The sequence below is a fragment of the Electrophorus electricus genome, chromosome 20 (assembly GCF_041902795.1).
Source record: "Electrophorus electricus isolate QZ-2024a chromosome 20, ASM4190279v1, whole genome shotgun sequence".
Lineage (NCBI taxonomy): Eukaryota > Metazoa > Chordata > Actinopteri > Gymnotiformes > Gymnotidae > Electrophorus > Electrophorus electricus.
In genome coordinates this window covers 2,457,501-2,469,730 of record NC_137516.1, presented here as the reverse complement: position 1 = coordinate 2,469,730, position 12,230 = coordinate 2,457,501, and the positions used below count along the sequence as shown (strand labels likewise).

Below are 12,230 nucleotides of genomic sequence, written 5' to 3'. Positions count from 1 at the left end.
CACTTTACCACTTTACCACTAAAGATTAATATGTTCTTTTTATTCTTCATTCATCAGCTGTGCAAGCAAAGTGCCTCTGAAGTTCTAGGAGATCTGAGTCTTAACTGATGAAGATGCCTAACCTTACTGATACAGTTAAATTAATGCATTAAAATAATGCATTATGTTAAAATACCTAAAAAGCAACAACAAAAAAACCCCCACAAAAAACCCAGGATGATTATTTATACGGGACCTGTAGTTCTTCAACGCAGATAGACAAACACAGCTGGCCTTCCACAGTAACTCTGTCTCACTGCCCGGTTTATAAGGAGTAAACAGGCTTGTGTTTGTATGTTTAGGAATCTAACGCGCAGTGTCTATTATGGCTGCACCTGGAGCCCACCTGTGCGTGCGCTTATTTACAAAGGTAAACAGGCACAGATTTGTTTTCTTCCAAGATTGTATTTTTTATTAATACTGAGGTATTCTTAAAATGATTCTCTTATGTTTGGACTACTGCTGGAACCACATCTAGCACTAAATACAGATTGCTTACTTAAGACGACAGCCACGATAGAGGAAACGAAACAGCTAAATTAGTACAAAATGAGCTGAGTGAGGTGTCTAACATTCTTTAAAAAACTACTGACCTCGATGGTATGATTAATAAAATGTATCATATTATTTAACGTGATTCAGAGTTTCTCTGATGTTCCGTTCGGGTTCAGGATAGTGAGGTTCCCCCTGGCTTTCTGGTCTGCCTCAATCGCCTCAAACAAAGACCTGAAATTCCCGGCTCCAAAGCCCTGTGAATACAGATCAATATGCATGGTGTCTTTTAAATAACTAAAAAATAATAATTCAACACAAAGTCACACATGACGGTAGGTTGAAATATCAGGTTTCATGTATGGTGACCCTACACAACACAACACAATATAGTAAACAACAAAAAGATTAGAACAACAAAAAGATTAGAGCAAATTAAGCAAAGAAAAATAAAAGATTTTGTAGATATTTAATAGAATATACCTTTTGTAGCCTACTTTATTGTGAGTCTCTAAGTGTAATCTTATTGGTATTAAATGGGTTTATCATAAAATCTTCCTGTGTGAATTGAAAGCCCTGTTAATCTGTGATACCTTTGGAAACACACTGAAGAATTGTCATGTGCAGGTCTCACCTGCAGGTCTCATTTTCAGGTCTCACGGGTAGGTCTCATGTGCAGGTCTCACCTGGTGGTTGTGTCTTTGTATAACCTCCAGGAACACAGTGGGTCTGTCTTGGACAGGTTTGGTGAAGATCTGGAGGAGGTAGCCATTATCATCATAATCCACCAAAATGTTCAGCTCCTGGATGATGGATTGTCCGTAGTATTTTGTCGATTCATGGTAAGAAAAAAGTAAACAGGTGTTTAAATTCATTTAAAAAAAAAACAACAACAACAGATAGCATGGAGAAAAGGAGAGTTCAGCAGCCCGAATAATCTCATTTATATTTCTTTTTAAACAGTTTTATTAAAGAATATTTTTTTCTATAAGGTACATTTTGGTGTAAAATAGTGCCAAAGGTTTCATTTCAAGTTTGGAGGGGACGCTTCACTCAAACATCAGAGCCCCACCCCAAATGATGTAAACTATGCCAATTTCAGTAAGAGCAACAGCAGACCTCCAATATGCTGATGTCCTCAATGATCTTCACCTTGGAAAGCTTCAGCTTTTCGTGGAGTTGCTGGTAGTAGGCATTGGGCACAGTCATGAACTCCATGCCACGACCCTTTAGATTATTGATCTGCAGGCAGTGACAGGCACACAGAAATGCTCAGAGAAGGAGAGTACAATCCAGTTCAGGGCAGAATGGGAGTAGAAACCAGTTCAGGGCAGTGGGTGTGTACTGTTTACTTACAGTGTCAATGATGTTGGAGGTATTCATGGCAATATGCTGAACTCCTGGACCACCATAATACTCCACATACTCCTGTGCTCGCGCACACACACACACACACACACACACACACACACACATTCACACAGGGGCAAACACAAGCACACACACACAAGCATGCATATATTAACACACACACATAGAAAATGATTGTCAAGAGTGTTTGTGTGAGGGTATGTAAATACAAATGTGGACATGTGGAGGTATATGTATAAATCTGTGTATATATCTCTGTGTTTGTGTGTGTGTGTGTGCGTGTGTGTAATTGCCTGGATCTGAGACTTGCGTTTTCCCATGGCTGGTTCATTGATGGGCATTTTCACAGTCTCCTCATAGTTGGCCACCACTATGGACTGCAGAGCACTAAACTCAGTCTGTAGCTGTTTATCATCTACTGACCAGAACCTGTGAAACAGCAGGTTCTTCTGGTACCTACACACGTACACACACACACACACACGCATGCACACACACACACACACACACACACACACACACACACACACACACACACACAGGTGCTAGGACAAAACTAAACAAAAACAGAAAGCGTACCCGACACAATTACTGTAAAACTGAAATGGAATGCAGTTATTGAAAGATGATAGAAAGTGATCCAGTAAAAGTAATTCTAACCAACGCATTCAACTCCATTAAAGCCCTCACACCCTCACTGGCTTCTTTCACTCTGTCTGCACTCAGTTAAACGCTCCAGTCAGACCACTAACTACGTCCAGATGCAGCGTCGTAGTTTTGAACTTATGCTGAGTCACAACCCTATTAAGACTCATCTTACATCACACTGAAGCAGCCACTACCATCCCAGGAAACACGGCCACCTCCTCCTCCCTCACTCTACATCAAACGCACCTCCTTTCCCTCTTATTCCATTATTCCATTATTCCATTATTCAGCTCTCTTTTTTCCCCATTCCCTCTCTCTTTCCTCACCAGTGACATAACTACACTCAGGGGGGGAGTGCAAGCTGCATTCTGATTGGTCAGGAGTGGATAGGAGTTTCCCCTGAGAGACCTTCCCTCTGCCAATGCCCTGTAAGCCTTACTTGTGAATGTGAGGCTTTGACACCTTTTTCATTCTTGTCTGAAATATGGCTGTCGTGGTCCTTGACAAACGAAGGAGAAAGAAGTGCAGTGAATGGACCCCAAACATGTTAAGATGCTTTCTCACCAATCCACCACAGGGACCATCTCGTCATTCGGCTGGTTTCCCACTACATGGTCGATGTAATCTAGCTTGCTACATGGTCTGTGGAAGGAAAGACCATCCTTTTAAAGCGAAACGACTTATGTACAGACATCATAGTGATGAGCCCTTGCTCACTGACACAAACAGTGATTGCTAAATGACACATTTTAATTAAGCACTAATTCTAGTTTGCACTGTGGTTCTGTCCCTTCTGACTCACAGCTTATCCAAAAGTGGATCATGGAAGAGAGGAGCATGGAATCCTGGGAGAAAGAGTCCGTTGTAGTTCTGTCTCTCCACCAGAGTGTGGACAGTGTCCCCATACTGAAAAGACAAGAAGACATTTATGACAACAAATGCAAATGGAAACCATTCCCTCGAAAATGAGGTTTTAGTTTCAATGGACCTCCTGGGATTATCAGACATGTGCGTGCAACATTCCCATATAGTAAATACCTGATGGACTATTCTGGTAAAAACTCTAAGACATCTTATGGAGACTCTTTGTATGTCTGGTGGGAGTTCTAAACACTTAGATTTTCTCTTTATTATTATATGTTACTTACAGTCTGCAGCATGGCCAGTTTCACACTGCCAAACTTGTCCTCAACCACATGAGGCTCCTCAATGATGTTGGCACCTCGCTCTCTGGCTTTCTATTCACACACACACACACACACACACACACACACACACACACACACACACACACACACACACACACACAAGCAAATCAGTAAGCTTTTCTGCAATTTCCATCATATTTATTCTATATCTATTGAGTTATGACTCAAGTGAACAAAGATGTGTCTTGTTGCATGCTTATGCATGTTTTATGATAAGAGGCTGGGACTGAATTCAACCAAACAAGAAATTAATTACTGAAACTGAAAGATGGGGCTTGTATTTACCTGCACCAGGTAGTCACAGTCTTCCACTGTAAACGCAATGTCTCTGACCCCATCTCCATGTTTCACCAGGTGATCCCCCATCTCTGATCAGACAATACATGCAATACATGAGTTATTTTCATCAGGTGAAAGTCGCGCTCAGTAAGTTACAGCTGATGAACGTTCATTCTTACCCTTGTTGCCAGGATTCAAGGCTGAGGAAAATACAAAAATAATCTACAGTAAAAAAGAGAAAAGATTGGATTAGGGATCAAATCTTTAAACATGGTATTAGTTTTTTAAAAATCCCAGTACTGCTGGGCTAACCGTCCGGTGGATGTTATAAGAACACAGACGAGTCATCACCTTCCCCTGCCTGACCGCGTGGGAGACGACGTCACGGCTACCGGTCTCCAGGCCCCGGTAAGCCAGCGGAACGAAACCCAACTTGGTGCAGTAAAAGGAGGCAGCCTGCAACAAACCCCGCAGGGTGCCGGCACAAGAAAGGGCAATAGCACTCACCAGAATAAGGGAAAAGGGCTACTTGTAACTCTACTGAAATAAAAAGACTTAATTAAAAAAACAAACAAACAGACTTGTACAGCACAAAGACGTTTTTTTTTAAAGAGGATTATGATGCTGATAGCACCCCCATGTGGCCAATTTAGCAAAAGACCCAACATGGATCAGATTAGTGAGAGGACGCTGTTTTGTGGCTATTAAATCCTTGTTTTCCCCACCCCTCCTGACAGCCAATGGGGTCCTTCTGTAGAGAAACTCCTCTAAGATTCACCGAGTTTAGACTATGGTGTGAATTAAGTAGATTTATACAAAATATGCAAAAAACAAAAACAAAAAAACAAAAACAAAAAACAAACAAACAAACAAAAAAAGCTCACCTGTTTGGCATTCCCAACCCAGAAAGTGATGTGGTCAAAGCAGACGAACCTGCCATGCTCGTGCTTATAGGAGAAAATTAATTCAACGAATTAAGAAATAAGATAAATAAAAATATTCACTGCAAGTTCAACGTCAAAGAAATTAATGTGCTTTAAGAAGGAATAAGTTATTGCGATATTTATTTATTATAGATTGATGTGAGAATCGTTACTGGGCTAAAATAAGCAGAATAATCAATTGTAATTGGAAAACATAATTATTTAGACACGTACCTTTTCACCTTTGTCTGTGTAAGTAGTCTAGGAAAAACGTTTTTTTTCAGTATATTTTAGAGATGTGCAGGCACCTCAAACAACATTTGAAATAACACGAGATAACATCTGAAAAAAAATAGAGAATAAAAATAGGCGAATTGAAAGGTGAAGAAAATAAAGTTACGTTACCATTTTGATGTCCTTGTACTTCTTTCTGAGACAGAACTTTGGTTATTGCCAGAATTTAAATAGTCGGAGTCCCGGGAGGTGATTCCCCGCCCTCTGGCGCCACACAGGACAGATGCTAGATCACTAACGTATCACATTTACCTGCTAAATGTGCGAAGCGATTAATTGGTTACACAGTTAACTCGAGATTTGATTAATCCGCACGAAAATGTGACCCACATAAACTACTTGTTATTGTAAGTCTTGTAGGCCTCGCCTAGATTACAGAGACAAGTCCTCGAATATGATAAGTGAAAGTCCCTCAGCTCGCCATCTGCATGTCTTCCATCGTCCGTGCATATCTGAACTCCATTTCTCCAGGTTTTGCGTGTGCACTGCTGTATAGGCTGGAAGGGTGCGTTTGTATCCTCAGCTATACAGTTCCTGCAGCGGACTTGTATGTGAGTTGGAGACAAAAGCTCACTTTTATTTTTTGGACACACACACACACACACACACACACACACACACACACACACACACACACACTTATTTATATTTGTTAATATTGTCAGGTATTATTAATACTGATATGAGCATGTAGGGAAAATACATCAAAATAAAGAGCTAGTGGGGTGGTTTGTGCTTTAAGGGCACATGTACGTAGTAACATGGGTTATTTGTAAGAAGTCCTGGTTATTGCTTCACATGTGGCCAGAAAATGCAAAGTCATTCTGGAGTCTAGACTTCCGGATTCCCTCTGGGGCACCCTGCACTAAAGACGCAACCTACTCGCCCACTGTTTTATTAGATGCACGTACCTCGCACCTACATTAACTGGTCACTGTGTTACATCTACCTCACAGCGGCATTTGGAAATTACAGATTGTGTTCCATCTGTTACATTTGTCTGCCATCATCTTCATCTAATTACTGGTCAGTTTCTGAGCACAGGACCACAGACCACTGATAACTAGACAATGTTTGGGTTCATTTCTAACATAGTGACATGGTGATCACATTGCTAGTGATATGGTAGTGACATGGTGAGCACATGGTAGTCGTGCTGCACCAGTAGGACCGTGTCAGCGTGTCAGGCCGTTTTTCCACATCAGGCAGCGCGGTTGGAGTTTCTACACATCCACATCACCGCTGGCTTCAGAGGTGTCTGCCACCCTAAATAACGTCCAACCAACCACTGTCCTCCGGTGCAAAACTGCTCCCTAATCTTGGTTTGAAGGATGAGTAATGTGAGCTGCGTGCGGTAGCAGATGGTCTGTGGTCTCCGAGGCGTACGCAATAAAGTGGGGTTTCTAATGAAGACGGTGAGTGTATACTGTACACTCTCTAGACCTCTGGCACACTCAGCAGAACAGTGGCATGCATCATGGGACTTCATTATCAGCAGTTAAGCAGCACGGGTGCAACGTTCTTACTTTCATGTGCTGCCAACAATGGCATGAGTGTCTGTACTGGCATATTTAGTCCTCTTTAGGCAAGCATGACTACAGCATGACTACAGCATGACTTCTGCATGTAAGCACGATTATCCATGGATTCCCTTGAGACAGGACCCACCGCAACAACATGTACAGCCATATCTGTAATTCAAACATAAGTGTGCGTAGTGCGTGTTTGGGGAATTGGTGTTTAAGATTACATGGCAAGGGTGCAATTCCCTAATGCGGAGTGTGTAAATGATGCAGTAGGGTGCTGATTGGGTAGGGGCAGGTCTGAGGGGACAAGACTCTGTTAGTCTCTCAGTCCCAGGTGGTCGTTTTGACACTCAGACAAAAGGCACAGCTCAGAGAACATCGGGAGGCCACGCGAACGTAAAGGTAGCATGAGAAAAGAGAACGCGATAGAAAAGAACAGAAAACGAACAGAGCAGAGGGGAACAGAGGCGAGAAGATCAGGTCAAGTTAACAAAGCAGGATAACGCGATAATACGAAAGGAGGAAAGGAGGAAAAAACTCCAGGCAGCATGAGCGCAGGGGCGGCAGAGGACGAGTTGAGGCCGGAGCAGGCGTCGGAAGCAGAACGAAGCAGGAGGGAGGAGGAGGAGGAGGAGGAGGAGGCAGAGCAGCAGGGGGTGGAGGGTGCCACCACCGCTCCGTTAGCCCCCAATCCTGCTGGAGAGCAAGAAGAGTGGAAGGAGGCTCCGGCGGATGGTCTCGAGATGCCAGACAAGGGAAAGCCTGCCAGGGTGCAGTCGGTCTTCTCTCTGGTGAGGAGTCAGATCCGTGCCCAGACCGGCCTGGAGTCTCGCCGGTCAGGCATGCTGCAGCTTGTACAGAGGGTCACCCGGCAGCTGGACCGAAGCAAGGCGGAGCAGGCCGGATCCGTACCCGACCCGGAGGCCACCTCGCCCGGGGAGGAGGCAGCGACGGCCCCCGAGGCAGAGGCAGAGACAGTGGAGGAGGTGGTGGTGGTGGTGGAGAAGGAGGGGGGCAGCAGAGAGGAGGTTTGTGCGACTCTGCTGCAGGAGGTGCTGGACAGCGTGGAGTCCCTGAGGAGGGAGGTGCGAGAGGAGCTGCGCCTCCTCCGGCAGGAGTCGCGGAGCCACACGGAGCAGGCGCTGCTGGGGCTGGAGACGCGGCTCGTCCGCTCGCTCCGTGCACGCGCGCTCGCCACGCAGGTGACGACGATGACGCACGCTCTCCCCAGACCCCACCCGACTCTCTCCGTTCCCCCGCTGGGGGTATCCAGGAGGCGCACGCTGAGCCGCACGCTGACCACCATCACCGCCAAAACATGCCCGCCGCCTGGCCTCGGCCCACGCTCCATGTCAGAGCCCCTGGGGCCTGGGGCAGCTGAGGCCAGCCCGCACTCCCTACGGAGGGGAGCAGATCCCCTGGGGTCGGCTCTGGGGCCCCTGCCTCCATCCCTACCCCTTGTGCAGCACGGTAAGCAGTCTCTCCGTGGGAAGACTCGTGTGGGTAAACCAGCACCTTAACACACCTGGCTGGGTTTAGCAAAATTAGCCTCACGGTTTCTGTACCTAGAAGGCTCAGCAGTCTCTGAACGATGGCTGAAGAATGAGGGAAAAACTGAGCTGAAGAGATTAGAGAGGCATTGACGTTTGTGCGCTGTGACTTAAACATAAAGATAATGCTGTAGTCTTTACTGCTACATTTGTTTCACGGCAGTCTCACCCCTGATAGACCAAGCAGAGAATCCTTATTTTATCTGAGAGGGAAAAAAATGTGTGATGAACTGGGCCAGACATTCCCAGTGCCTGTGACTGGGAGGACAACCAAAGCCTGAATGTTGGAGATGATGAGATAAAATGTGTGTACTGATAGAAGTAATTCACAGAGTAACACTGCTCCAAAATCATGTTCTGTAACCAGCAAAAATAAATGGAAACATAAAACATGTACATCATAGACCTCACGGTTTGGTCAATCTTGTTTTTCATAAACACTTGAGTCCTTTTTTCTGGTAAATGTATAGTTAAAAACCAAATACTTCAAGCCTGATATGAATATTTTATTATAGTCCAAACTTTCCGTTATTAAACTTTTGGTTTCGTTAACATTTCTATACAATTTAAGCAACGTGACATGCTAAAACAATTGAATCAAAAGAAAGAAAACTGAAAACGCAAAACTGATTTGGATAAACTGAATCTGTCAAACAAACTGAACTCTTCATAAAGCTATCGAACAAAACACAAACATAGCCAGCAGTATATGCTAGGGAAACATTTTTGCCTTTATGCCATCCTCAGCATGCAGGGAAGGAGGAGGATGAGGATGGTGCCGAAGACCCCGACTGGAGACGCTCCTTGGGATTTGAGCACAGCGGCGTCAGGAGAGGCAAAGACACTCCGCATGGCACTGGACTGAACGTGACGATAGTTCTCCACTAACAGCTTGCGCTTCGGGTCGTCTTCGTCAGAGTAATACACACCAGTAGCAAACACCAAGTACTGAAAACACACAGAAGGAGAAAGAGAACTTTCAGGACTCCCAGGTCCCCACCCCACGCACGAATGAATAGGAACAAAGACCAAACAGACAGACGATGCTTTCTTTCCACCTCAGCATGAACACACTGCCACATGCACACGCGTAACATTCGCTTACATTGCGTATACAATCTTATGACCGTCTGCACCGTCGGCCGTGTTCATTAAAAGAGGGGAATGAAAACTGCCACCACTCGAGGACTAAAATCTTGTGAAGGCAAGGCAAGCAAACAAGGCCCCGAAGCTGGAAGAGTCCGGCTGTTGCAGACATTACGAAGAGGAGGAAACGTACCCAATTTTAGGTTTTCTTGATGGATTTTCTGTCATTTCAAGTTTTTCCAAAGATTTTTACATTTGATTAAATTATGCCTTAATTGAAAAAACTATTCAATGTGATAGCATATTCCAAAATGGGAAGACTGCATTGAGGACAGATCAAATCATCTGGATTATTACAAATATCACAAACTACGAATGTCCAGTTAAAAGTATGCAACACGTACAAAAAAAAAAAAAAGCCTAGATGTTGGTACACCACAGCATGTAAAGTCTAACATAACAGTGTGAAATATTAAAACTTTTTGACACCACACTTGACTGTTATATTAAACATCAAGCAAAAGTTTGAATCGAATGAAGAAAAATATATATACTGTTGAAAAACAACAATTCACTGACCGAAGTATATACACATTGAAAACGCACCAATTATCGATGTTCAGAGAGACACGCGTATGTTATGCCCCACAGAACAACATTTACCTAATCATAGGTTTATGGGACGTGGAAAGGCAACAGTTACTTGAGATTGAGAACGACGTACGTTTATGGTCATTTTTTTACTTGCCTGCTTTTGGGAGATGAAGATAGGTTTCTCAAACACAATCCACTGCACTGTCGGGAAGCAGGGTGGTGCAGTTTGACTTCCACTGTAGCAATAGAACCTATTGGTGTAGTTAGGCATCAGATCCAGCAGTGCTGGTGGGGTCACGTTCACCGATTGCCCTGCAAGAACACCATGGTTTCACAGCCAAAACTAAATATTCATTTAGATTTTCAAATGCATTTCCCTAACTCCAGAACTGTGTGTGTGTGTTTGCATACCTGGAAAGCTCAGGCTAGGTATAGCGTCGGATATGGCTTTAAAAGGCACATTCTCATCACCAATCTGAGAGCATAGCATGTTTTTAGATATAGCAAACACAAATAAAACCCATACAACACTCTCACACACCCAGAATTAACTTCAGAAGACTAATTAAGCTTCCTACAAACTAATTAAGTCCTCTTACACCTAGAGCACCTCAGAACCATAGCAAGCTCAAATTGAAACGTCATCCTGAGTACAGCCCGCCCCTTTAAGACTTTCTGAATATACTGCCAGAAGACTGGATGGTGTTACATCAATGAAAACTCCCAGCTTGGCCAAGCCGGACTGCTCCTTGGAAGCTGAGAACACGTCCTGAAATCCAGGAGCCAAACCCACTAGCTGCATCTAAGAGACAGACATGTATGATAATTTTCCAGATTCTGTGGATTCAGATTCACTGGAAAACAGAAGGAACAGGCATAAAAGTGAATGAACACAGGCCACTGTGGTGCTGTTAGTGGGAGTGAATGCACATACATGTGCGTGCGTGTGTGTACCTCCATAGGGAACCTGCGTTTGTTGAACGTGTGCTCCGATCCGTTGGTGGTTCTGGAACCCCAGTGGAACCTCATCTCCACAATCTGATACTCATTTCTTAACCCACCTCCTGACACTTTCATACCTTTCTGAACCTCAACAACAACTAAAAAAAACAAATTCCCACATAAACTTTTATTTCCTCAAGCCGTCTATATTGAACATCGAGGTAAATGCTACTTCTAGTCTGACTACCACTGAGATCGACAGAGGGCCAATACAGAGTCTACCTGTGTCCCGGGTATTAGCTACAAGCCAAGAGCTCTGAACGACATGGAAGCCTGTGAAGATGAGCGGCGGAAGGCTGTCGTTCTTCATCACCCTGGCACTGATGTCGATGGGAGAGTGGTGCTTGGTATAATCAGGTGTACAGGAAAAATAAGTTTTGCTCCATTCGTAAGGATCTGCTCACGCAGGAATAAAAGCAAAAGCAAATTTAAGAAAACACTTAATCCAACAGAGACCCATGCTGTGGGAGTTAGTCCAACTGGTTAATACTGCAGAAGTACTGGATCGCCTGGCTAATGTGGACTTACTGCAGTAATCTTCTCCGTAGCAATAATCGGCGGAAGAAACTAAAGGAAACAGAGAGCAGGTAATTAGTCTGCGTAAGTGAAGGTTAATAATAAAAGCAAAAGGCAAAGATGTGAGGCAGGTGCTTGATTCATGAAACAAGAATTCATCGCAACGCGGAAAACAATGCACTAGACGTGAGGCATGATGTCGGTTTCATTATCTGGTTTATTTGTCATAGTAAATTAAAGGGTTCTTCTGACACAGGAGAATAAATGTCCTGTATTTTAATTCCCCAAAGGTTTGAACTGTAATATTGCGCCTTTGCCCATCTTTTCAATAGCAATTTTGCTGGTGCAAAACTGCTTTGGTATATGCAGGCCTAAAGTTGTACAGCAGCTACAAAAGTACTTGGACAACTACAACTTCCATGTTGTTATATTCCAATAGCTTGGGTGGCCTAAGACCCAGATAAAACTGCTGTAATTTCTAAATGTTTCATCTATCACAAATTTGATTGTCTGCTGTTCAAATACTTTTGAAGTCCACCTCGTGCGCTCTAGCTAAATTACCAGCAGTGCAGTGATGTGCTTTCTGCAAACCTTGAAATGCGGAGGCCATCAAAACTGCCATCACTTGGCCTGACAACGCCATGAGTAGCCAGCGCGCCATCACTCTAAAGATACCCAGTCTTTGACAAATAACGACAAAAC

The 12,230-nt window shown here is 44.0% G+C and overlaps 3 protein-coding genes across 3 annotated transcripts; 1 reads left to right on the top strand and 2 right to left on the bottom strand.

Moving 5' to 3' along the window:
• Nucleotides 1–441: 441 nt before the first annotated feature.
• Nucleotides 442–5,444, bottom strand: hpdb (4-hydroxyphenylpyruvate dioxygenase b). The gene is made up of 14 exons (XM_081703429.1): nucleotides 5,366–5,444; nucleotides 5,195–5,221; nucleotides 4,922–4,984; nucleotides 4,389–4,493; nucleotides 4,217–4,259; nucleotides 4,044–4,126; nucleotides 3,699–3,788; nucleotides 3,353–3,456; nucleotides 3,115–3,192; nucleotides 2,196–2,358; nucleotides 1,888–1,959; nucleotides 1,651–1,773; nucleotides 1,218–1,334; nucleotides 442–788 (listed from the first exon to the last, which is right to left on the bottom strand). Exons 1-14 carry the CDS (start codon nucleotides 5,366–5,368, stop codon nucleotides 678–680), a joined length of 1,182 nt encoding a protein of 393 aa, XP_081559555.1. The 5' UTR covers nucleotides 5,369–5,444; the 3' UTR covers nucleotides 442–677.
• Nucleotides 5,445–7,147: 1,703 nt separating this feature from the next.
• Nucleotides 7,148–9,893, top strand: LOC145652604 (uncharacterized). The gene is made up of 2 exons (XM_081703500.1): nucleotides 7,148–8,250; nucleotides 9,078–9,893. The coding sequence occupies exons 1-2, from the start codon at nucleotides 7,329–7,331 to the stop codon at nucleotides 9,098–9,100; spliced, it is 945 nt and encodes a 314-aa protein (XP_081559626.1). The 5' UTR covers nucleotides 7,148–7,328; the 3' UTR covers nucleotides 9,101–9,893.
• car15 (carbonic anhydrase 15) lies at nucleotides 9,519–11,129 on the bottom strand. Its single transcript, XM_081703834.1, has 5 exons — nucleotides 10,965–11,129; nucleotides 10,720–10,812; nucleotides 10,422–10,485; nucleotides 10,165–10,322; nucleotides 9,519–9,575 (listed from the first exon to the last, which is right to left on the bottom strand). Exons 1-5 carry the CDS (start codon nucleotides 11,085–11,087, stop codon nucleotides 9,519–9,521), a joined length of 495 nt encoding a protein of 164 aa, XP_081559960.1. The 5' UTR covers nucleotides 11,088–11,129.
• Nucleotides 11,130–12,230: the final 1,101 nt, after the last annotated feature.